Source organism: Pelophylax lessonae (genome assembly GCF_965119305.1).
Source record: "Pelophylax lessonae genome assembly, chromosome: 3".
NCBI lineage: Eukaryota > Metazoa > Chordata > Amphibia > Anura > Ranidae > Pelophylax > Pelophylax lessonae.
This window is the reverse complement of record NC_138770.1, coordinates 19,208,312-19,233,231: the sequence shown is the minus strand read 5'-3', so window position 1 is coordinate 19,233,231 and position 24,920 is coordinate 19,208,312. Positions and strand designations below refer to the sequence as shown.

The following is a 24,920-nucleotide window of genomic DNA, read 5'->3' as shown; positions in this document are numbered from 1 at the left end:
ACATTCATATAGAAGACATTTCCCGCACTCAGTGCACTAATACACCTCCAGGGTTGTGTGGGACCCCTGATGTACAGGAAGACAGGACTTCAGTGAGGAACATTTCCCTCACTCAGGACAGGAATACGGCTTCTCCCCCGTGTGAGATCTCTGATGTGTGGAAAGATGGGACTTGAGTGAAAAACATTTCCCGCACTCAGGACAGGAATATGGCTTCTCCCCTGTGTGAGATCTCTGATGTGTGAAAAGATTGGACTTATCTGAAAAACATTTCCCGCACTCAGAACAGGAATAGGGCTTCTCACCAGTGTGAAATCTCTGATGTCTGGAAAGATTGAACTTCTGTGAAAAACATTTCCCGCACTCAGGACAGGAATATGGCTTCTCACCAGTGTGCAATCTCTGATGTTGGGAAAGCTCAAACTTCTGTGAAAAACATTTCTCGCACTCAGGACAGGAATATGGCTTCTCACCAGTGTGCAATCTCTGATGTTGGGAAAGCTCAGACTTCTGTGAAAAACATTTCCCGCACTCAGGACAGGAATACGACTTCACACCAGTGTGCAATCTCTGATGTCTGGAAAGATTGGAATTATCTGAAAAAGATTTCCCGCACTCAGGACAGGAATACGGCTTCTCGCCAGTGTGCAATCTCTGATGTTTGGAAAGATAAGACTTCTGTGAAAACCATTTCCCGCACTCAGGACAGGAATACGACTTCACACCAGTGTGTGATCTCTGATGTGTGGAAAGATTGGACTTCTCTGAAAAAGATTTCCCGCACTCAGGACAGGAATATGGCTTCTCATCAGTGTGAAATCTCTGATGTCTGTAAAGATGGGACTTCACTGAAAAACATTTCCAACACTCAGGACAGGAATACGGCTTCTCACCAGCGTGAGATCTTTTATGCACATTAAGGTTGGATTTAGAACTGAAACACTTCCCGCACTCAGTACAGGAGAACCTCTTATCTGGTGGAAGGATGACACTGTTCCTCACAGTCTGAGGTTCCTCAGGATAAGAGGAATACGATGGTCCGGCACTGTCCCTCACAGTCTGAGGTTCCTCAGGATAGGAGGAATACGATGGTCCGGCACTGTCCCTCACAGTCTGAGGTTCCTCAGGATAAGAGGAATACGATGGTCCGGCACTGTCCCTCACAGTCTGAGGTTCCTCAGGATAAGAGGAATACGATGGTCCGGCACTGTCCCTCACAGTCTGAGGTTCCTCAGGATAAGAGGAATACGATGGTCCGGCACTGTCCCTCACAGTCTGAGGTTCCTCAGGATAAGAGGAATACGATGGTCCGGCACTGTCCCTCACAGTCTAAGGTTCCTCAGGATAAGAGGAATACGATGGTCCGGCACCGTCCCTCACAGTCTGAGGTTCCTCAGGATAAGAGGAATACGATGGTCCGGCACTGTCCCTCACAGTCTGAGGTTCATCAGGATAAGAGGAATACGATGGTCCGGCACCGTCCCTCACAGTCTGAGGTTCCTCAGGATAAGAGGAATACAATGGTTCGGCACCGTCCCTCACAGTCTGAGGTTCCTCAGGATAAGAGGAATACGATGGTCCATCTACACTGTGTGGTGCCGGATGGACATTTGAGGTAGCCGGGTTTTCTCCTGGACTATACTGCGTGATGTCCTCATCTTCTACTTTACAGTCCGGAGACAAAGTGAGACAATCCTCTGAGGTTTTCCTCATCTCCCGTCCATCTACTAAAATAGAAATACAAAGATTATTACTAGACATCAGCAGATTGGTTCCCCTAAACCATGACTCCGCCCACATCAGGCAGCTTTGTCTCTGAGGATCTTACAATTCCCCCCCTCAAGGTAACTAGTAAATGGGTCCTCTGATCTCCTACCAGTTCATTTCTTTATTCATGGACCTTAGTCAGAGAGTGAGGAAACAACGAGAACTGTCTTTTATAGGAGTGACAGTAATGGGGGGATTATAGGACGAGTGACCCCTCCCCATCTATCACTCATTGCCATCTTCCCAACACAAGAAGTCCCACACTTCCTTATTTAGTCCATGATTTAGTCATGAATAACAGCGGGGCTGAGCCCCACCAGAGGTCAGAGAGTGAGGATGGGGGGAGAACAAACAAGATGAAGACTGGACTAATCCTGAAGACCACCATCATTGGGTTACTGACTCCTTCCTCATTATCACTTTCTGTTTAAGGTTCCAAAGTCGGAAGATGTTATCACATTATTATCAACATGTAAAAGTCTGTCCTCCAATCAGATCATCAGATATAAAATGTGATACAAAATAAATAATAAATCGGTGCAATCATGTAGTGTAAAGAATGGTGTATAAATATTCACAGAAACATTCACCCAATGGCAGCTTACATTCAGAAAGTTTCTTTCACTAAACACAAAAACAAATAAAAAATCAAATAAAATGCAGCGCCAAAAAAATTTAAATAAATTGCTTCACCCAAATCTGTAGACAATAAGTGGGAAATAATTTCTCTCCTCTCCTCCTTCCTCTTCCTCCACGGTATATATGGGGGGGGGGTAGAAAATATGGGCGGAGCCTGTGCAGGGACCTCCCATCTCGGCCATCCCAGGGAAGGGGTATCTGAGTGAAGGATCACATTGTGAAGCTTGTTTAGTCCGCACTGCTCAAGTCCCGGCTTTGTAATTCTATCATCTTGGATTTTAATGTTGAATAAAGCAGATAGACGGAGGGCACTAGAGGGGGGGTTATTTTCTACCCCCCCCCCCCATATATACCGTGGAGGAAGAGAAAGGAGGGGAGGAGTGAGCAATATCCCTAGAGGGGGAAGGGATCTGTGGGACTCGCTGGTAACACAGGAGTCAGATGGGAAGGTGAGTGGAAGTGACCACCAGCACCTTTCTCATCTGCAATTTCTGCACTCGCACTTTATCATTTATATTGGCCCTGACTGATGACACGTGTCACATGACACACATTTCTATCCTCTTATTGGACCATCACATTACTATTTATTCATTTCCTGACACTGTTTAATAGATTTCATATTTTAGAATTGTAAGTCTGATTGTTACACGGCGCGGTGATATCGCACAGATTGGATTATTATTTCCCACTTATTGTCTACAGATTTGGGGGAAGAAATGTATTTTCATTTTCATTTGATTTTTTCATCAGATATAAAATGTCCAGCTGGTAGGAAATGGGTGTAAAAAAAAGAATCCATATTATGTGTATACAGTATCTCACAAAAGTAAGTACACCCCTCACATTTTTGTAAATATTTTATTCTATCTTTTCATGTGACAACACTGAAGAAATGACACTTTGCTACAATGTAAAGTAGTGAGTGTACAGCTTGTATAACAGTGTAAATTTACTGTCCCCTCAAAATAACTCAACACACAGCCATTAATGTCTAATCCGCTGGCAACAAAAGTCAGTACACCCCTAAGTGACAATGTCCAAATTGGGCCCAATTAGCTATTTTCCCTCCCCGGTGTCATGTGACTCGTTAGTGTTACAAGGTCTCAGGTGTGAATGGGGAGCAGGTGTGTTAAATTTGGTGTTATCGCTCTCACTCTCTCATACTGGTCACTGGAAGTTCAACATGAGGGCAAAGAACTCTCTGAGGATCTAAAATAAAAATAATTGTTGCTCTACAAAAAGATGGCCTAGGCTATAAGAAGATTGCCAAGACCCTGAAACTGAGCTGCAGCACGGTGGCCAAGACCATACAGCGGTTTACCAGGACAGGTTCTACTCAGAACAGGCCTCACCATGGTCCACCAAAGAAGTTGAGTGCACGTGCTCAGTGTCATATCCAGAGGTTGTCTTTGGGAAATAGACATATGAGTTATATAAGTCAAAAATTATCAGCGCAAGTACTCTATGGATGGTGGTCCATTACTCTAAGTCAGTCACTTAGACAATCATCTGATACGTAAGCACAAATTATAACAGTAGAATAAAATACGGAAGTCACAGTGCACCCAATAATGATAAAGGGATAGAAAGTGCAAATAGTAGTGAAGATATAGGTAGTGCACAATAAGACACTGTGAAAAGTGTCAGGAAAAAATGAACAAAATAGAAGAAATCAAAATATTTCAAAAGTGGCAAGGTGCCCTCTGAAAGGTGAACCGAAAAACTTCCTATGTGGAATAAAGATGCAGTGATATAATCTTAAACGTAGAAAAATTACTAGAAGTGATGTATCCAAATCTAGGAGTGAAAATCAAATAATACAATAAAAATAATTAAGAGTGTCCTCTGAAGAGTGAACTGCTGTCAACTCTTCAATATCATTCCATAAGTGTAAATACACACAAAGTGAAACATATCCTAATAAGAAGTGAAAAAAATAACGAAGGAATATTCACAAATAACAGTGAAATAAATAAAGTGTCCTCTGAAAAGTGAACCACTAATGGCTCTTCAATCCAGTTCACGGAGTGTAAGTGTGCAAAAAATGCAACATGCACTAAAAAATAAATAATAAAGTCCAACACGAATCAATCGGTGCAGATATAAAATGATATGTATTCAGGTGATTCCCAGTGCAATTCTTATTCGTGAGCTAAAAAGATCCAAACGAATGAGTGCAATGGCCGCTCACCTCCACTGACACTCTTAGGAGCGTGTCAGGTATTACTCTCGCAGTCCCAGTCACCATACAATTCAGATGGGGGGTACTTGATATCACGGTATAGATGCTCATATGCCAAAAAAACAGGGAGAAGAACTCATGGTGTAGTATTTCCAAACGATTTAATAGGTAAGATAAAATTGCACTTACATTTAGACAAAGTAAACACGCCTTCAGAATAATCTTTAAAACCGCCGATGTGGTCACAGCATTAGTTTCCACGAACAACTTCCAACTTCCGGTCACGGCCGTCGACCAGGAAGTGATGTCACCACGGCGTCCCGACGCGTTGCGTCACAAACACATGTGACTTTTTCAAGGGTGCCGATCAAAGGCTTATATAGTGTATCGGTATCCATAGGAACCGCATTGGAAACTCTGCTGCTGTTAACCCCATACGCTGCTATGGCTCTCGCAACTAATGAATATTGTATTAGGAGGCCGAAATACATTAAATAGGGGATGAATGGGCAATATAGAAGGACATAAATAATCGCCAAACGATTATTAAAACATTAAAAAACAATGGATAGGAATTAAAACAGTGACACCTGGTGTTCAAATATATAAATTACTCCAGGAGAGAGTTGTAACCACTGCTCACTGGTGACATCTAATGTCCAAAGAAAAAACAACATATTAAGATATAAAAAATAAATGAATCAATTTGTAATGAATAAAATGAAAAAAATATAAGCATATCGGGTTAAAAACACAGAATAACTGCTTAAAACCTTATTGAAATATCACATATTAAAATGACAGAATATATGACAATGCTGGCAGCACTCAAATGACATATGAGTGCTGCCAGCATTGCTGCAGAGGTTGAAGGGGTGGGGAGGGGTCAGCCTGTCAGTGCTCAGACCATACGCCGCACACTGCATCAAATTGGTCTGCATGGCTGAAAGAAACCTCTTCTAAAGATGATGCACAAGAAAGCCAGCAAACAGTTTGCTGAAGGCAAGCAGACTAAGGACATGGATTACTGGAACCGTGTCCTGTGGTCTGATGAGACCAAGATAAACTTATTTGGTTCAGATGGTGTCAAGCGTGTGTGGCGGCAACCAGGTGAGGAGTACAAAGACAAGTGTGTCTTCCTACAGTCAAGCATGGTGGTGGGAGGGTTGTGGTCTGGGGCTGCATGAGTGTTTCTGGCACTGGGGAGCTACAGTTCATTGAGGGAACCATGAATGCCAACATGTACTGTGACATAATGAAGCAGAGCATGACCCCCTCCCTTTAGAGACTGGGCCGCAGGGCAATATTCCAACATGATAACGACCCCAAACACACCTCTAAGACGACCACTGCCTTGCTAGAGAAGCTGAGGGTAAAGGTGATGGACTGGACAAGCATGTCTCCAGACCTAAACCCTATTGAACATCTGTGTGGCATCCTCAAATGGAAGATGGAGAAGCGCAAGGTCTCTGACATCCACCAGCTCTGTGATGTCGTCATGGAGGAGTGGAAGAAGACTCCAGTGACAACCTGTGAAGCTGTGGTGAACTCCATGCCCAAGTGGGGAAAATAATGGTGGCCACACAAAATATTCACAATTTGGGCCAAATTTGGACATTTTCACTTAGGGGTGTACTCACTTTTGTTGCCAGCGGTTTAGACATTAATGGCTGTGTGTTGAGTTATTTTGAGGGGACAGCAAATTTACACTGTTATAAAAGCTGTACACTCACTACTTTACATTGTAGCAAAGTGTCATTTCTTCAGTGTTATCACATGAAAAAATAGAATAAAATATTTACAGAAATGTGAGGGGTGTACTTACTTTTGTGAGATACTGTAGCAGTGGGTAGAGGTAATAGAGAATTCGTCTGTAATGTACAAGATAGAGTATATAGTGCAGGGGTCAGGATTCATAATATTGGTATTCAGTAATCAGTGGTGGATTACATGTATTTATGTCATGTATGTATTTAGTGTTAATGACCCACCTGTGTTGATCTCTGTAGGAGTGTCCTCCTCTATAAATGTCCCCGTTATTCCATCCTCCTCCATAGACTGCTGATCATCCCTCACATACCTCTCTTCTTCTTCTGCTTTCACCTCAAATTCTATATTGATTGGATCTCCACTCTAAACCAAGAAAATGAGAGAGAATATCATCTGAAAGTTATAAGCTTTAATATTGTGATTTATATATATAAAAAAAACACATCCTCTCCAGAAGTCCATGCTCTAGATTCTCCAATCCACCAACCTTGTAACATTGAGGGATGGTGTGACCTTCCTGTGTGGAATCCCGGGAATACAGAGGACGGGGACATCTCTCTGGTGGGTTTCTGTAGCTGGATGACTCCACCATGGTGTCCTGGTACAGATCTTTGAGTTCCTTTAGAAACTCTGACTCCTCCATCACCCCATCCTCATCCTCCTCCTCTTTTATCTCTTCTTTAACCTCAACTTTAGAATCTCTCAGGTTTCCACTCTGAATATATAATAAAAATGACATTAATGGTAACAATGCAGATAATGTACAGATCCTAATGATACTATCAGGGATTGTTCCTCATCTACCTGATGATGGTGAGGGATGGTGTGACCTTCCTGTGTGGAATCCCGGGAATACAGAGGACGGGGACATCTCTCTGGTGGGTTCCCATTACTGGATCCATCTGTAGGAAACACACACACTGACTGAATACATTGTTTCTATGTGTTTATCAGATGATGGGGGATCTAGGTGGAGCCTCCGTACTGCTCTCTCCTTTACAATAAAGTCTCCTCTTACCCAGTGATGTGAGGGGCGGCTGATTCTCCATCATGACGTCCTTGTAGAGATCCTTGTGTCCTTCTAAATACTCCCACTCCTCCATGGAGAAATAGACAGTGACATCCTGACACCTTATAGGAACCTGACACACACAATGATACAGTCACCATCCAGACACATCCCTTGTCTATTACTGGATAATGCCCAGAATTCCCAGCACCGCTCACCTCTCCTGTCAGCAGATGGACCATCATGGTGGTCAGTTCCAGGATCTTCTGCTCTCTGTTCCTCTCAGGTATCGGAGAACGGGGTGGAGGCACCATGGTGGGGCTCTGGATCCTGCTCCATCCTCCTGAGATTGGCTCTCCACTAGACTTCTTCACTACAATATAATCCTACAGATCAGGAGAAAGATAAACCAATATCAATCATCTGACATCATCTACATGTCTATAATAAGAACATGGTCTTTTGACCAGACTAGATAAGAGTGATGTCATGTGACCTCCCAGAATCCTCCTCACCTCTCCGATCAGCAGGTAGATGATCTCCAGGGTGTGGCTTAATAACCTCTCAGTCATGTGACTCTGATCCTCCTCCATCCTCATTGGTGTGGTCATGTGATCTATGCGGGTTTCTCTGTAGACGGATAATGAAGAATTATCTGGATTGCATTGGTTGGACAATATTAGTATGGGGATATAAGGGGTTATAGGTGGGTTGCCTTTAGTGGGAATTGGAACACGTAGATTGGGTTAATTAGGGGGATCTTTTTATAAAGAGTGGTCACAGGTTCTCTGAGACCATCAAGACCAATGCAGAGCCCAAAGCCCTTGATTGGACAGGAGGAGGGACAGTCTACTGCCAGAGTGTAGGGGAGTAAAGGAGAGTGCCGGTATTGAGGGATCAGAGGATCGGATAAGTAAAAGTGCTTTTTCTGGTTCCCTACACAAAAAATGACCATGTAACCCTTGAAGTGGGGCTGCCCCATTATACGTGGGTTAAATGCTCATTTAGATTTTGGTCGCTTTTCGTTTCCCCAGAGATGGGCTTTAAACAAAATTAAATTTTCACACACGATCAAATCTGCATTTTATGCTTGTAATAAACAAAGCACCCCCCCCCCCCCCCAACACACACAATTATGTCCACCCTTAAAACTGTGTGTTCCCATGAAATGATGACTAAATTCACTACCCAACATGGTGCAAAGACAATGCTGTAAAAGCTCCTACAGGTCATTCATTTAGAGAAACCCGGTAATAACGGCCCCAGAATCATTGCTCTCACTCTAGTGTGCGGCTAATACCTCCCTTTGTAACAGCGTAATAGAAATGACAGGTCCTCTTTAAAGCGGAGTTCCACCCAAAAGTGAAACTTCCGCTTTAGGTATTCTAACCCCTGACATGCCACATTTGGCATGTCATTTTTTTTGGGGAGGGGGAGTGGGTACCTAGGTGTGTAAATAGAAAATAAGATCTTATTACCTCCTCTGCTACCACTTCCAGCAACGTTTCCTCTCTCCTTCCTCCCAACTCACCTTTCACCCGGAACTTCCTTTATATACCTGACATCACTTCCTGTGTGTACCTGACATCACTTCTTGTCTTCTACAGAGACTTCCTGTCTGGGTAGAAGTGAGATCACCACCTTGTGGAGATCAGAGGAACTGCTGCCCCGAGAAACGTCTGGTAGTGAGAACACGGCCTTGTTTTGTGTGTGTATGTACTGTATATCCTTATAGATGGGTCATCTCCACTCCCACCAAGGGGGAGAGAAATATATTACTGCCTATTACCATCAGACGCTCGTCGCTCCCCCCCCCCCCCCTCTTTCCTTGCCATACAGGCTGCATGCTCGGATTAACAGTTTAGTATTTATTTTCTGGTTGACCTTACACAGTTGTTTTTTTGCTTTACGGACCCCTATTCTGGACTGGCTGCAAAGGCTATGAATATGATTTTCAGGAGCACATGGAGCTTATTGCTCTGGTGTGATTATCCATACCAAATCACCTTCCCAGACAGTTTACTCAGTCACAACTCACATGTAAGAAGATCTGGTGATGTTTATTTGTCGTATGATCTGTAGAATGTGCAGTTACAACAGGTTAAAGAACGATTCTTCCATACAGGTTAGGAGATAATACTTATCACATTGAGTTTTACAGCAGAAATGGCTGATACAGAAAAAAGGGGAGGGGTAAACCTCCAGCATGGAAACTATGGAGTGGTACAAAGGACAAACTTAATATGAGCATTAAAGAAACAGTACATTATAATAAAACAGCTTCATGTAACATGACACTCCCCGTCTGAAATCTTTAGATTTCAAGCCTATTAAATATGTATAAAGATAAGTCCAAATGTTAAAAGTCCAACTTGAACCTGTAAGTGATGAAGACATTTGAAAATAATACTGATGTGTAAACCACAAATACGAGGTACCTACAAAACAAGAAGGTATGCAGTGAATGAACGACCAAACATGAGGTCCAATAACAGATGGCAAAGTTCTGTAGTCTACAGTTAATAGCCGTGGAACTTCAACAGTGGCATAGTAAGCAGTTATTAGTTGTATTCTTCCCGCCATAGCATGGTACAGCCTGATACTCTTGCATAAGTCACTCACTTGGGAGAAGAAGTACCAATTATGTGATTGGTCGAGAGGAAGTTCGAGCGGAACCTCCTTTGGTTATCTTAATCTCAACCTTCCGAACTTTTCCATCATCGCTGGGCATCACGCTTGTTACAAGGCCCATAGGCCACTCATTGCGACAGACTTCTCTATCTTTCAGAAGAACAAGGTCGCCTACTTTAAGGTTGGGCTTGGGCGGTTGCCATTTGGAACGGCTTAGAAGGATATGTAGGTACTCTTTTCTCCAGCGGTGCCAAAACATGTTAGCTAGGTGTTGCACCTGTTTCCATTGAAACTTGTGGTCCTGTAACATGGAATCAAGAATTCTTCGAGTGATTCCAATCATTCACTCCCAGGATCCTCCCATATGTGAAGAATGTGGTGGATTAAACACCCAAGTACATCCATTGTTTGCTAAGAAATTGTCTAGTTGAAGTTCTTTACAGGCTCCAACGAAGTTGGTACCACAGTCAGATCTTAGCTGCTTGATGGGTCCTCGGATGGAGAAGAATCTTCATAAAGCGTTGATGAAACAAGAAGAATCCATTGACTCGATCACCTCAATATGTACGGCTCGTATGCTGAGACACGTAACCAACACAGCCCACCTCTTACTATTGGCTGCTCCACCACGAGTGCCGGATTAGAAGAGTGGCAATGTGGTGCTGACCTGGTATGATGATAGGGTTTTGTTCCTTGCTGCACAGGTCAGATTTCTCTATTCGGCCTCCAACTCGCAGCAACTGATTGTCATCGACCACAGGGATTAGATTGAATAGTGAAGTTCCCTTTGATCAAGGTATTCCACCTTTGAATCTGTGGAATTCTTCCATGTACACTTCTTGCTGTACACAGCGAATGATAACACTTTCCGCATGCTCAATTTCGGTTGCAGTAGGATGGTTGGTACAGATGTGCCAGCCATGACACTCTGATGTTGAGCTACTTTTAAAACAATGAGCAATTGTTTTAAAAGTAGCTCCCCGCACCCCCAGGACCGCACTTACCAGAAATGATTACCCCTACAGGGGTGACAAGCCTTGGTATAATTGGCTCTTATAATATAATATATATGCATTTTTAGCACTATACCAGTTTATTATTTTAGCTGTGTCACTTATATTTATAAATCTAGTAGCACTACTTATATTCACTTTTTTCATATTATATTGTACCACTGCACAAGGTTATAGGTTCACATTTGAATATATGAGGTTGAATTTTCACTGTAGCGATTTACACAATCACATTTTCACTGTAGCGATCTATAGAATCGCATTAAGCACGGTTATTGCTTGCACCAGTTTCTGTCACTAGACCAAGAACAGAGCACCTAGCACACCATAATTTTTATTGTACACCCTTGTTTTGGGAATCATTTATTCCCAGATTACCACCATTATTTATATTTTTGCAATTTTTCAAGGAGCTATATATTTTCTATATATTTTTATTGGTTTTCAGCTCCAACAGAGCCCTGCAGCCCTGGTCCAGAGGTCTGTTCACCCTCTGAGCTAGGGGATCCCCTCTTGGCCCCGCCGGTGTCCATTCCGGCCAGCCCTGCTTCCTCCAGCCCCGAGTCGCTGGGTGCCCGTCCTCAGCGACGCTGTCGCCCTCCTGACCGGCTTCAGCTGCAAGACCGGTTTACGAAACTATCGACGGGCCCGCCGAAAGTGATCTGCTGCTATTTTCTCCCCGTAGCGTCCCTGGAAGTTGTTCTCACATGCGGATGCGGAAGAAGCCATGTAAATCTCCTGAGTTGGAGGACTGCATGGGACAATTATTAGTTATTTTTTTTCGCCTGTTCTCGTTTTGTTGTGTTTTTTTTTTTTTTTTAGGGATGGATGGAAGGTGTTATATCTGAATGGTTTCACATGTACTGTTTCTTTAAGGCTGGCTCCACCCAGGAGTGATGACAAGGGTCAAGGGGCAGAGTGGCCATCTTAGAGACATGTAAGAGATGCATTGATGTACAGAGCTGTCCTGTAATGCATGTTGTAGTGTACAGTGAGTCCTGAATAAACATCTGTTGTTCCAGACCAGAGTCCTGTGTCTCTCACAACACGGAGAATATAACACAGTGTGCCCCCTGTATGCTGGAGGTCAGTGTGTCCCTGTATGCTGGCAGTCAGTGTGCCCCCTGTATGCTGGCGGTCAGTGTGCCCCTGTATGCTGGCAGTCAGTGTTCCCCCTGTATGCTGGAGGTCAGTGTCCCCCCTGTATGCTGGAGGTCAGTGTGCCCCCTGTATGCTGGAGGTCAGTGTGCCCGATGTATGCTGGAGGTCAGTGTTCCCCCTGTATGCTGGCGGTCAGTGTTCCCCCTGTATGCTGGAGGTCAGTGGGCCCCTGTATCCTGGAGGTCAGTGTGCCCCTGTATGCTGGCGGTCAGTGTGCCCCCTGTATGCTGGCGGTCAGTGTGCCCCTGTATGCTGGCAGTCAGTGTGCCCCTGTATGCTGGCAGTCAGTGTGCCCCCTGTATGCTGGCGGTCAGTGTGCCCCTGTATGCTGGCAGTCAGTGTTCCCCTGTATGCTGGAGGTCAGTGTGCCCCTGTATTCTGGCAGTCAGTGTGCCCCCTGTATGCTGGCGGTCAGTGTGCCCCTAAATGCTGGCAGTCAGTGTTCCCCCTGTATGCTGGAGGTCAGTGTGCCCCCTGTATGCTGGAGGTCAATGTTCCCCCTGTATGCTGGCGGTCAGTGTTCCCCCTGTATGCTGGCGGTCAGTGTTCCCCCTGTATGCTGGTGGTCAGTGTGCCCCCTGTATGCTGGAGGTCAGAGTGCCCCTGTATGCTGGAGGTCAGTGTGCCCCCTGTATGCTGGTGGTCAGTGTGCCCCCCTGCATGCTGGAGGTCAGTTTCCCCCCTGTATGCTGGAAATCAGTGTGCCCCCTGTATGCTGGAGGTCAGTGTGCCCCCTGTATGCTGGAGGTCAGTGTTCCCCCTGTATGCTGGCGGTCAGTGTGCCCCTGTATGCTGGAGGTCAGTGTGCCCCTGTATGCTGGAGGTCAGTGTGCCCCTCTATGCTGGCGGTCAGTGTGCCCCCTGTATGCTGGAGGTCAGAGTGGCTCCTGTATGCTGGAGGTCAGTGTGCCCCTGTATGCTGGCGGTCAGTGTGCCCCCTGTATGCTGGAGGTCAGTGTACCCCCTGTATGCTGGAGGTCAGTGTTCTCCCTATATGCTTGTGGTCAGTGTGCCCCCTGTATGCTGGCGGTCAGTGTACCCCCTGTATGCTGGCGGTCAGTGTACCCCCTGTATGCTGGCAGTCAGTGTTCCCCCTGTATGCTGGAGGTCAGTGTACCCCTGTATGCTGGAGGTCAGTGTACCCCTGAATGCTGGCAGTCAGTGTGCCCCCTGTATGCTGACAGTAAGTGTGCCCCCTGTATGCTGGCAGTAAGTGTGCCCCCTGTATGCTGGCAATCAGTGTTCCCCTGTATACTGGAGGTCAGTGTGCCACCGGGTTGTTTGAACTGTCAGTCAGTTTAATCATTCAGTCAGTCAGCAAACCAATGCGCCCCCCCTGGTTGGTCAGTTCAGTCAGTTAGTTAGTTCAGTCAGTCAATGCACAACCCCGCCCTTGGTTGGTCAGTTCGGTCCGTCAGTTCAGTAGTTTCGTCAGTTCAGTCAGTCAGTTCAATCAGTTAGTTCAGTTCAGTCAGTCAATCAGTCAGTCAATACGCACCTCCTCCCCCCCTTCTTGGTCGGTCAGTTCAAGTCAGTCAGTCAGTTCAATCAGTAAGTCAGTCAGTCAATCTAATCAGTTCAATTAGTCAGTTTAATCAGTCAGTTCAGTCGGCAAGCCAATGCCCCCCCCCCCCCCGGTCGGTCAGTTCAGTCAGTCAATTCAATTAGTTAGTTCAGCCAGTCAGTTTAATCAGTTAGTTCAGTCAGTCAGTTAGTTCAATCAGTCAGTCAGTCAGTGTTAATCAGTCAGTTCAGTCGGCAACCAATACGCACCCCCCCTCCCTTGGTCGGTCAGTTCAGTTAGTTTAGTCAGTTCAGCTCAGTCACTTCAGTCAGTTTAATCAGTCCAGTTCAGTCAATCAGTCAGTCCGTTAGTTCAGTCATTCAGTAAACCAATGCGCACACCCCCCCCCCCCCCCCAGTCAGTCAGTTCAGGCAGTCAGTCAAGTCACAGTTAGTTCAGGCAGTCAGTTTGTCAGTCAGTGACACATTCCTCCCCCTCCCCCGTCTGCCTCCTTACCTCCTCCTTCCTTATGTCCGAGTTGGGTAATGCTGGATGGCTGAGCAACTGTCCTCCTCCAGCTGTTGGTCTTCTGCCTCTTCCTGGCTACTGGCCAGTAAGATCGATTCTCCTTTTGGTTAATTAGGAAAGAGGTCTCACAACCCTCTTCCTGATTGGCTGGGAGGAGGGTCAGTGTGACAATAGCGAATATTCATTCACTATTGGAAAAATGAAACTTCCGCGCTATGGACTAAATGGATAGATAGGTGAATAAATAAATAGGTGAAAAAGATATATATATAAAATTTTATAGATAAAAAATATATGTGTAAATATATCTAAAAATAGGCTGCAGCCTCCCTGGATGATAGTCCGAAGACTATACACTGGATAAAAAAGAAATAGGGGTGATGGCGCTGCCTGTATAAATTTAGATATAAAAAATATAGTAAACTGTGAATTAAAGTGCCTAATGCTAAAACAATATGCATACTCATACAATAGTATGTTCCATAAAACATCAATTGGGTGCAAGTGCACAGTGTAAAGGTGCCTTCAAGAAATTAGAAAGTGACTGGTGCAATAAATATATAAACAATAAATAATGGCTAATATTGATAATATTTAACATGCAATATTAATGTGCTAAAAAATAAAGTGCTATATGATGTGAACTGTTCCACTCATACCACGTGCTGATATGGGGAATTTATATAAAGTGCCAACAGAGCCAAATAGAAAAACGTTTATGAAATACAGATTGCAAGTCCAGTAAGGAGAGATCCAGTAAAAAAGTCTATGTCATATACGGTGACTTCAAGAACAATAAAGGTGACAACACTCGGAAAATCAACACTCAGGTGAAAGGTGACCCCGTGGTGGGTGGTAAGGTGCTGGAATTCCTTTGGTAAAAATGCACACTTACCAGAGACACCCACCCCACACAGGGGTATAGAGCGGGTGCTTTAATGGGTCTGGCAACCTAGCGATATCCTCCTATCCCTGAATGGAGGGCGTATGCCGAGGATCAGGCTGGTCCTGGTATGGATATGCCTTGGGATAGTCCCCTGTATGCCTTCCTGACCTAGGTGTGTTCCGAGGAATCCACTCAGCTCCACTCCCGATATTTATACCAGAAAATGAATAGTGGACATAGCGTAATTCCGTAATGTACTTTATTGAGCAAAACAATGCAAAGGTACTCACATTAAACAGGTAAAAATCGAGCGTGACTGTATCAACCGAGCGCTTGCGATCCAAGCCTCGTTCCTTTGCAGGTTTACCGGAAATGACTCGACACGCCGTACGCGTTTCGTAGCTTGTACGTCATCAGCAGCATCAAGTCACGTCCGGCAAGCTTCCGTTAAATATGCATGCGGTAACCAGGCAACCACAATGGAGTTTCCTGATTTGTTGCGCGGTCCGAGCGGACTACGAAAACATGGCGCCTACTTAGATGAAATAAACTAAATATAAAACAGAAAACTCCGTCCGAATATGTTAAAAAACTTTTTGCGAGGCCGTATATATAAATACTATAAATATCAGTATAAATTGGTTCCTGATCATGCATATTTCCGGAAGCATAATATACATTCGGTAACGGAAGCTTGCCGGACGTGACTTGACGCTGCTGATGACGTACAAGCTACGAAACAGTTCACATCATATAGCACTTTATTTTTTAGCACATTAATATTGCATGTTAAATATTATCAATATTAGCCATTATTTATTGTTTATATATTTATTGCACCAGTCACTTTCTAATTTCTTGAAGGCACCTTTACACTGTGCACTTGCACCCAATTGATGTTTTATGGAACATACTATTGTATGAGTATACATATTGTTTTAGCATTAGGCACTTTAATTCACAGTTTACTATATTTTTTATATCTAAATTTATACAGGCAGCGCCATCGCCCCTATTTCTTTTTTATTCATTCACTATTGTCACATAACTGGGTGGGCTCAGGGGGCAGTGCTCTGTGCCCGTAGCCCACCCTTTTTTGAAGCTTATTAGAGCCTCTGGCTCTAATCACGTGCTTCAAATATAAAACAATCTCGTATTGGAATCCATGCATTCAGCTCCCTGCATGTAGATTAGGGGGCCGGGCGCATGTATCGGGGGGCGGCGCCCCTGCGACTCAATGGACGGGCCGCCCCTGCTCCTCAGGACAGAAAAGAAGACAAAGGTAGGCGACTGATTGATAGAATTAGCTTTAAAGAAAGCTAACTACAGCGCTTGCTGGTGAATAGTATAGGAATGATACCAAGTGTATATTTCAATGATTCAGGAAAGTATGAAAAAAAAAAAAAAATCATACAGTATTAAGGATATAGCAATATTAAAAATAACCAAATATATATAAATAAAATCGTGACTGTTGGTATATAAAAGTCCAATATATATATATATATATATATATAAAGTGACTTGGTGCTCAAGAAGATCAAAAATAAGTCCTTAAAATGGTTCAAATGCAATTCAAGGTGCAGGTGCTTTAAACGTGATTGTCCTTAATATTCTGTGACATCAATCCTTTTCGCCGTAAATGGTGGCTAGATAAAATAACTTACCAGAACCAGTGGGTCCTATGTGCTTTACAGCACTAGGACCATTCGCGCTTAGGTGCCCCCTGGGCTGGGATGGATTCCCCTTTTTTTCAGTTTGGAACGCATAGCGTCATCACGTTTGGTCAGCTGGAACGCAAACCGGAAGCACCGCTCGCCACTCTGCAAAGGGGACACGCAGCCCGCACAAGCCGACCACTGACCACCACGGTTTTACTTTTTATACAAATTCCTTGCCTTTAACCCATTGTAGTGGGTAATAAGCTTATCTTGAACATACTGCACTATATGGAGCCTTTTGTTTCCTTTAAAATGGCCATACTACCATGATGAGAGGAGAATCCAGCTTACTAATCCAGACCAGAGTATAGGAGGGAAAAAAAGGGGGAATCCATCCCAGCCCAGGGGATGGATTTTCTAACAAATTTCAACTTTGCAGAACAATCGGAATAATAATCGGTCGACAAATGATCAACTGATTAAAATTCTGTGTGAAGAAATAGCTGGTTTTTAAGCAGGGGGCTGGGAAGCCGGCCGCCTGCATTCCTTACCAACCGATGACTCATCAGCTGTCAGCGGGCTTCCCCACTGACCGATGAATGTAAAGAAAAGAATGCCAGTGTTCTATCAGATCTCCCTACCCCATCAGAAATCCATACCTCCGTCATTTCCGGTTCAGATCAGCTGTGGATTCGTCATGCATCAGCTGTAGCCGCTTCACATGTCCTAGTGTGCATGCGCGCAATAGGTAGGGAAATTTGATAATATCGCAACGGTCGGGGACACGTCCTAGCGCGCATGCGCGGCAACGGGTCAGGCAGCGGGCAGGGAGATCTCTTATAACAAATATCCATCCGATCTCCATGCCCCACACTGCACCGACCCGACAATGGAACATAGCCATGAAATGGACAGTGGGCATATTGTCTCATTGTCAGGTCGGTGCAGTGTGGGGCATGGAGATCGGATTGTCCCATTGTCGGGTCGGTGCAGTGTGGGGCATGGAGATCGGATTGTCCCATTGTCGGGTCGGTGCAGTGTGGGGCATGGAGATCGGATGGATATTTGTTATAAGAGATCTCCCTGCCCGCTGCCCGACCCGCATGCGCACTAGGACGTGTGACGCAGCTACAGCTGATGCATACAGCTGATGCATGACGAATCCACAGCTGATCTGAACCGAAAATGACGAGATTTCTGATGGGGTAGGATTTTCTGATAGAACACCAGCATTGCCCGGCAATAGAAACATTTAAAAAAAAAATGACGTGGGGTCACCTCCCCCCCCCAGTCTATGCCAGGCCCACGCCAAAATGTAAAAAAAAAAAAAAAAAAATGTTGTGGGTTACCTGAGCATGCAGTTCGGCAAGTCAGGAAAGGGGGGACAAGCGAGCACCCCCCCTACTAACCCATACCCGGCCACATGCCCTCAACATGGATGGGTGCTTTGGGGCATCTCTGACCCCCACCCCAAATGTCCTTGTCCCCATGTTGATGGGGACAAGTCATGGAGGCCCTCTGCCTACTGCAGGCTCCTCCAATCACATCTTTTATATAGGTAAGGGGCAGGATTCCCTGTCTACGTGACCTGGTGGCTCCACCCCTTCTAAGGTCAAGGACCCAGCATGCATCGGTCAGAAGGGGGCGGTGCCACCAGGTGACGGAGAAAGGTGACCTCGCCCCTTACCTATGTAAGAAATGTCAGAGGAGCCTGCAGTAGTTTTTTTTAATAAAGGATTTTTCAAAAATTGTGTGTGTGTTTTTATTACTTTTTGACAATGTTTGGTGAATAGGTACAGGTAAAATGTCCCTGATACTCATTCACATGGGGGGGGGGGGGGGGCGGGATCTGGGGCCCCCTTGGTAAAAGGGGCTTTCAGATTATGACAAGTCCCCTGCCTGCAGACCCCCACAACCACAGGCCACGGTTGTGGGGAAGAGGCCCTTGTCCCCATCAACATTGGGATGAGGTGCTTCGGGGTGGGGTGGGGGGGCAGAGCTTCCCTAAAGCACCCACCCCTCCATGTTGAGGACATGTGGCCTGGTATGGTTAAGGGGGGGGCTCACTCATCCCTCCCACTTTCCTGATCTGCCGGGCTGCATGCCGGGATAAAGGGTCTGGTATGGATTCTAGGGGAGAACCCATGCTGGTTTTTTTTTTTTAAATATGGGCCGCCGAAGGGCCTGGTATGGACTGGGGGAGGGACCACGCCATTTTTCTTCTATTGCCGGGCAATGCCGGCGTTCTTTTCTTTACATTCATCTGTCAGTGGGGAAGCCCGCTGACAGCTAAAGAGTCATGATTGGTAAGGATGCGGGCGGCCGGCTTCCCGGCTTGCTGCTTAACAACCAGCTATTTCTTCACACAGAATTTGCATCGGTCGATCGTTTTTTGACTGATCCAAATTTGAATCTTTCTGAAAAGTTGGAATTCATTAGAAAACGAATAAACAAAACAAATTTCAACTAAATTCATTACAATTTCATTTGGATACATCCGAATCTAGGAAAAACCAAAAATTTGTCGGAATTTGTATTCACACCGAAACGAATTTCACGTGTCTAACACTTAATGGCCACCCAGGCATGGATCCTCTACATATGTGTGCCATAACACCACCCCGCTGATAGCTGGGGACTCAATGACCACTCTGGACATCCTGGAAGACTTCTGGATACCAAAGGAAGCTCCTGACATCCCGCACAGCTGCCCAGCATCAGACCCGCCCACCAATACTTCCTATAGGTAGGAAAACCTCATACAAAAATGGTCCTATAATGGCGCTTTTCCACTGCATAGAACCGTACCGACTCGGCACGCTTTTGTGCTTTTCCACTGCGGTACCGCATGGTATAGGGTCGGAACGGTTCAGGTTTGCTTTTCCACTGCATGGAACCGAACGGTACGGTACGGCTCTGAAAAAACGGTACCTACTCGATTGTGGTTCCAACAGGTACCAAACTGGTACCATATCCCACAATCCTTTGCATGCAGTCACTACTAGCCACTGATTGGTCAGAGAATCACACCCACCCCGTTGTTATCCCACCCACTTAACTTTAGTACTACTTTAGTGGAAAAGCAAACCTATACCGTACCGTACCGAACCGTTCCGACACTATACCATGCGGTACCGCAGTGGAAAAGCAAACCGGGCCAAGCAGGGCCGAGTAGAGCCGAGCCGGTACTTGCAGTGGAAAAGTGCCATAAGTAAGGAGGACAAAAAAGGTACGCAGCCATTGGCTTATCCTGAACATTTATGGGGGTGGGGACTTATGGGGGAGGAACGAGGGCGGGGCCATAAGCACCTTTCAGGAAAGCACATTATGGCCACTAGATGAAACTGACCATTCAGATATATTGGGCAGACTAGATGGGCCAAATGGTTCTTACCTGCCGGCACATTCTATGTTTCTATTAGAAGAAATCCCAATTCACCATGACTGGGGGAATGCGGGTCACATTTCATCAACACATTTATAACAACCAGACCTGTAAGTGTTTGTGAAATCTTCCCGCACAAAATGTACTCAGCCAATGAAAGGTAAGGACTCCATTTTTATTTTTCTCCTGCGATCAATGGCCAACACGGGACAACACTTCATCCATGTCTCTGGTGATCTCTGATCTCCTTATGAAGTGTTTCTTACATGATGAAGATCAGCCATGGAGTATATCTGAGGTGTATATCAGGGTGTGCTTCTTCCACACATGTCCACCAACATTCATATAGAAGACATTTCCCGCACTCAAGGCACTAATACACCTCCAGGGTTGTGTGGAATCCCTGATGTACAGGAAGACAGGACTTCAGTGAGGAACAATTCCTCACTCAGGAATGGAATACGGCTTCTCCCCCGTGTGAGATCGATGATGTGTGTTAAGACTAGACTTCTGTGAGAAACATTTCCCACACTCAGGACAGGAATACGACTTCTCACCATAGTGCAATTTCTGATGCACAGAAAGATTGGACTTCTGTGCAAAACATTTCTCGCACTTAGGACAAGAATACAACTTTTTACCAGTGTGCAATCTCTGATGCACAGAAAGATTGGACTTCTGTGCAAAACATTTCCCGCACTCAGGACAGGAATGCAGCTTCTCACCAGTGTGAGATTTCTGATGTGTGGAAAGATTGGACTTCACTGAAAAACATTTCCCGCACTCAGGACAGGAATACGGTTTCTCACCAGTGTGCAATCTCTGATGTTTGCAAAGAGTGGACTTTTGTGAAAAACATTTCCCGCACTCAGGACAGGAATACGGCTTCTCACCAGTGTGCAATCTCTGATGTTTGCAAAGAGTGGACTTTTGTGAAAAACATTTCCCACACTCAGGACAGGAATACGGCTTCTCACCAGTGTGCAATCTCTGATGTTTGCAAAGAGTGGACTTCTTTGAAAAACATTTCCCGCACTCAGGACAGGAATACAGCTTCTCCCCTGTGTGAGATCTTTTATGCACATTAAGATTGGATTTAAAACTGAAACACTTCCCGCACTTAGTACAGGAGAACCTCTTATCTGTTGTAAGGAAGGCACCGTCCCTCACAGTCTGAGGTTCCTCAGGATAAGAGGAATACGATGGTCCGGCACCGTCCCTCGCAGTCTGAGGTTCCTCAGGATAAGAGGAATATGATGGTCCATCTACACTGTGTGGTGCCGGATGGACATTTGAGGTAGCCGGGTTTTCTCCTGGACTATACTGTGTGATGTCCTCATCTTCTACTTTACAGTCTGGAGACAAAGTGAGACAATCCTCTGAGGTTTTCCTCATCTCCCGTCCATCTACTAAAATAGAAATACAAAGATTATTACTAGACATCAGCAGATTGGTTCTCCTAAACCAGGACTCCGCCCACATCAGGCAGCTTTGTCTCTGAGGATCTTACAATTCCACCCTCAAGGTAACTAGTAAATGGGTCCTCTGATCTCCTACCAGTTCATCTCTTTATTCATGGACCTTAGTCAGAGAGTGAAGAAACAATGAGAACTGTATTTTATAGGAGTGACAGTGATGAGGAGATTATAGGACGAGCGTCCCGTCTCCCTCTATCACTCATTGCCATCTTCCCAACACAAGAAGTCCCGCCCTTCCTTATTTAGTCCATGATTTAGTCCTGAATAACAGCGGGGCTGAGCCCCACCAGAGGTCAGAGAGTGAGGATGGGGGGAGAACAACCAAGATGAAGACTGGACTGATCCTGAAGACCTCCATCATTGGGTTACTTACTCCTCCCTCATTATCACTTTCTGTTTAAGGTTCCAAAGTTGGAGGATGTTATCACATTATTATCAACATGTAAAAGTCTGTCCTCCAATCAGATATAAAATGGGATATAAAATAAATAATAAATCGGTACAATCATGTAGTGTAAAGAATGGTGTATAAATATTCACAGAAACATTCACCCGATGGCAGCTTACATTCAGAAAGTTTCTTTCACTAAACACAAAAACAAATAAAAAATCAAATATAATTCATGGACCTTAGTCAGAGAGTGAGGAAACAACGAGAACTGTCTTTTATAGGAGTGACAGTGATCCGTGCTCCGTGATGTCGTCATGGAGGAGTGGAAGAGGACTTCAGTGGCAACCTGTGAAGCTCTGGTGAACTCCATGCCCAAGAGGGGAAAATAATGGTGGCAAGACAAAATATTGATACTTTGGGCCAAATTTGGACATTGTCACTTAGGGGTGTACTCACTTTTGTTGCCAGCAGTTTAGACATGAATTGGCTGTGTGTTGAGTTATTTTGAGGGGGACAGAAAATTTACACTGTTATACAAGCTGTACACTCACTACTTTGCTACAATGTAAAGTGTCATTGCTTCAGTGTTGTCACATGAAAAGATAGAATAAAATATTTACAGAAATGTGAGGGGTGTACTTACTTTTGTGAGATACTGTACCAGTGGGTAAAGGAGAGAGAGCATTAGTCAGGAGTATGTAATGTACAACAAAGAGTATATAGTGCAGTGAACAGGAGTATGTAATGTACAACATAGAGTATATAGCGCAGGGGTCAGGACTCATAATATTGGTATTCAGTAATCAGTGGTGGATTACATGTATTTATGTCATGTATGTATTTAGTGTTAATGACCCACCTGTGCTGATCTCTGTAGGAGTGTCCTCCTCTATAAATGTCCCCATTATTCCATCCTCCTCCATAGACTGCTGATCATCCCTCACATACGTCTCTTCTTCTTCTGTTTTCACCTCAAATTCTATATCGATTGGATCTCCACTCTAAACCAAGAAAATTAGAGCAAATATCATCTGAAAGTTATAAGCTTTAATATTGTGATATTATAAAAAAAAAAAAAAAACACATCCTCTTCAGAAGTCCTTGTTCTAGATGCTCCAATCCACCAACCTTGTAACATTGAGGGATGGTGTGACCTTCCTGTGTGGAATCCCGGGAATACAGAGGACTGGGACATCTCTCTGGTGGGTTTCTGTAGCTGGATGACTCCTCCATGGTGTCCTGATACAGATCTTTGCTTTCCTTTAGAAACTCTGACTCCTCCATCACCCCATCCTCATCATCCTCCTCTTTTATCTCTTCTTTAACCTCAACTTTAGAATCTCTCAGGTCTCCACTCTGAATATATAATAAAAATGACATCAATGGTAACAATGCAGATAATGTACAGATCCTAATGATACTATCAGTGATTGTTCCTCATCTACCTGATGATGGTGAGGGATGGTGTGACCTTCCTGTGTGGAATCCCGGGAATACAGAGGACGGGGACATCTCTCTGGTGGGTTCCCATTACTGGATCCATCTGTAGGAAACACACACACTGACTGAATACATTGTTTCTATGTGTTTATCAGATGATGGGGGATCTAGGTGGACCCTCCGTACTGTTCTCTCCTTTACAATAAAGTCTCCTCTTACCCGGTGATGTGAGGGGCGGCTGATTCTCCATCATGACGTCCTTGTAGAGATCCTTGTGTCCTTCTAAATACTCCCACTCCTCCATGGAGAAATAGACAGTGACATCCTGACACCTTATAGGAACCTGACACACACAATGATACAGTCACCATCCAGACACATCCCTTGTCTATTACTGGATAATGTCCCAGAATTCCCAGCACCGCTCACCTCTCCTGTCAGCAGATGGACCATCATGGTGGTCAATTCCAGGATCTTCTGCTCTTTGTTCCTGTCAGGTATCGGAGAACGAGCTGGAGGCACCATGGTGGGGCTCTGAGTCCTGCTCCATCCTCCTGAGATTGGCTCCCCATTAGACTTCTTCACTACAACACAATCCTACAGATCAGGAGAAAGATAAAGAGATATCAATCATCTGACATCATCTACATGTCTATAATAAGAACATGGTCTTTTGACCAGACTAGATAAGAGTAATGTCATGTGACCTCCTAGATTCCTCCTCACCTCTCTGGTCAGGCCTGTGTTTTATTAATAGAGATAAGAGTGATGTCATGTGACCTCCCAAAATCCTCCTCACCTCTCCGATCAGCAGGTAGATGATCTCCAGGGTGTGGCTTAATAACCTCTCAGTCACGTGACTCCGATCCTCCTCCATTCTCATTGGTGTGGTCATGTGATCTATGCGGGTTTCTCTGTAGACGGATAATGAAGAATTATCTGGATTGCATTGGATGGACAATATTAGGATGGGGATATAAGGGGTTATAGGTGGGTTGCCCCTAGTGGGAATTGGAACATCTAGATTGGGTTACTTAGGGGGATCTTTTTATAAACAGTGGTCACAGGTTCTCGGAGACCATCAAGACCAATGCAGAGCCCATAGCCCTTGATTGGACAGGAGGAGGGACAGTCCACTGCCAGAGTGTACGGGAGTAGAGAAGAGTGCCGGTATTGAGGGATCAGACGATCGGATAAGTAAAAGTGCTTTTACTGGTTCCCTACACCAAAATGACCATGTAACCCTTGAAGTGGGGCTGCCCACATTATACGAGGGTTAAATGCTTATTTGAGGTTTTTGTCAACTCTTAAAACTGTGTGTCCCCATAAAATTGTGTCTAAATTCACTACCCAACATGGTGCAAAGACAACGCTATAAAAGCTCCTACAGGTCATTCGTTTAGAGAAACCCGGTAATAACGGCCCCAGAATCATTGCTCTCACTCTAGTGTGCGGCCAATACCCCCCTTTGA

The 24,920-nt window shown here is 44.8% G+C and overlaps 2 protein-coding genes across 2 annotated transcripts in view; both read right to left on the bottom strand.

Moving 5' to 3' along the window:
• The window catches only part of LOC309550239 (uncharacterized protein), a gene marked incomplete at both ends in the record, with an annotated part of 1,760,330 nt that overhangs the window by 551,974 nt on the left and 1,183,436 nt on the right, over window positions 1-24,920 (bottom strand).
• On the bottom strand, window positions 109-23,828 carry LOC309548804 (uncharacterized protein; the record flags this gene model as incomplete). The annotated part of the gene is made up of 7 exons (XM_082248745.1): window positions 23,668-23,828; window positions 23,454-23,551; window positions 23,265-23,364; window positions 20,588-21,281; window positions 6,417-6,462; window positions 571-726; window positions 109-402 (listed from the first exon to the last, which is right to left on the bottom strand). The coding sequence occupies exons 1-7, from the start codon at window positions 23,750-23,752 to the stop codon at window positions 109-111; spliced, it is 1,473 nt and encodes a 490-aa protein (XP_082104871.1). The 5' UTR covers window positions 23,753-23,828.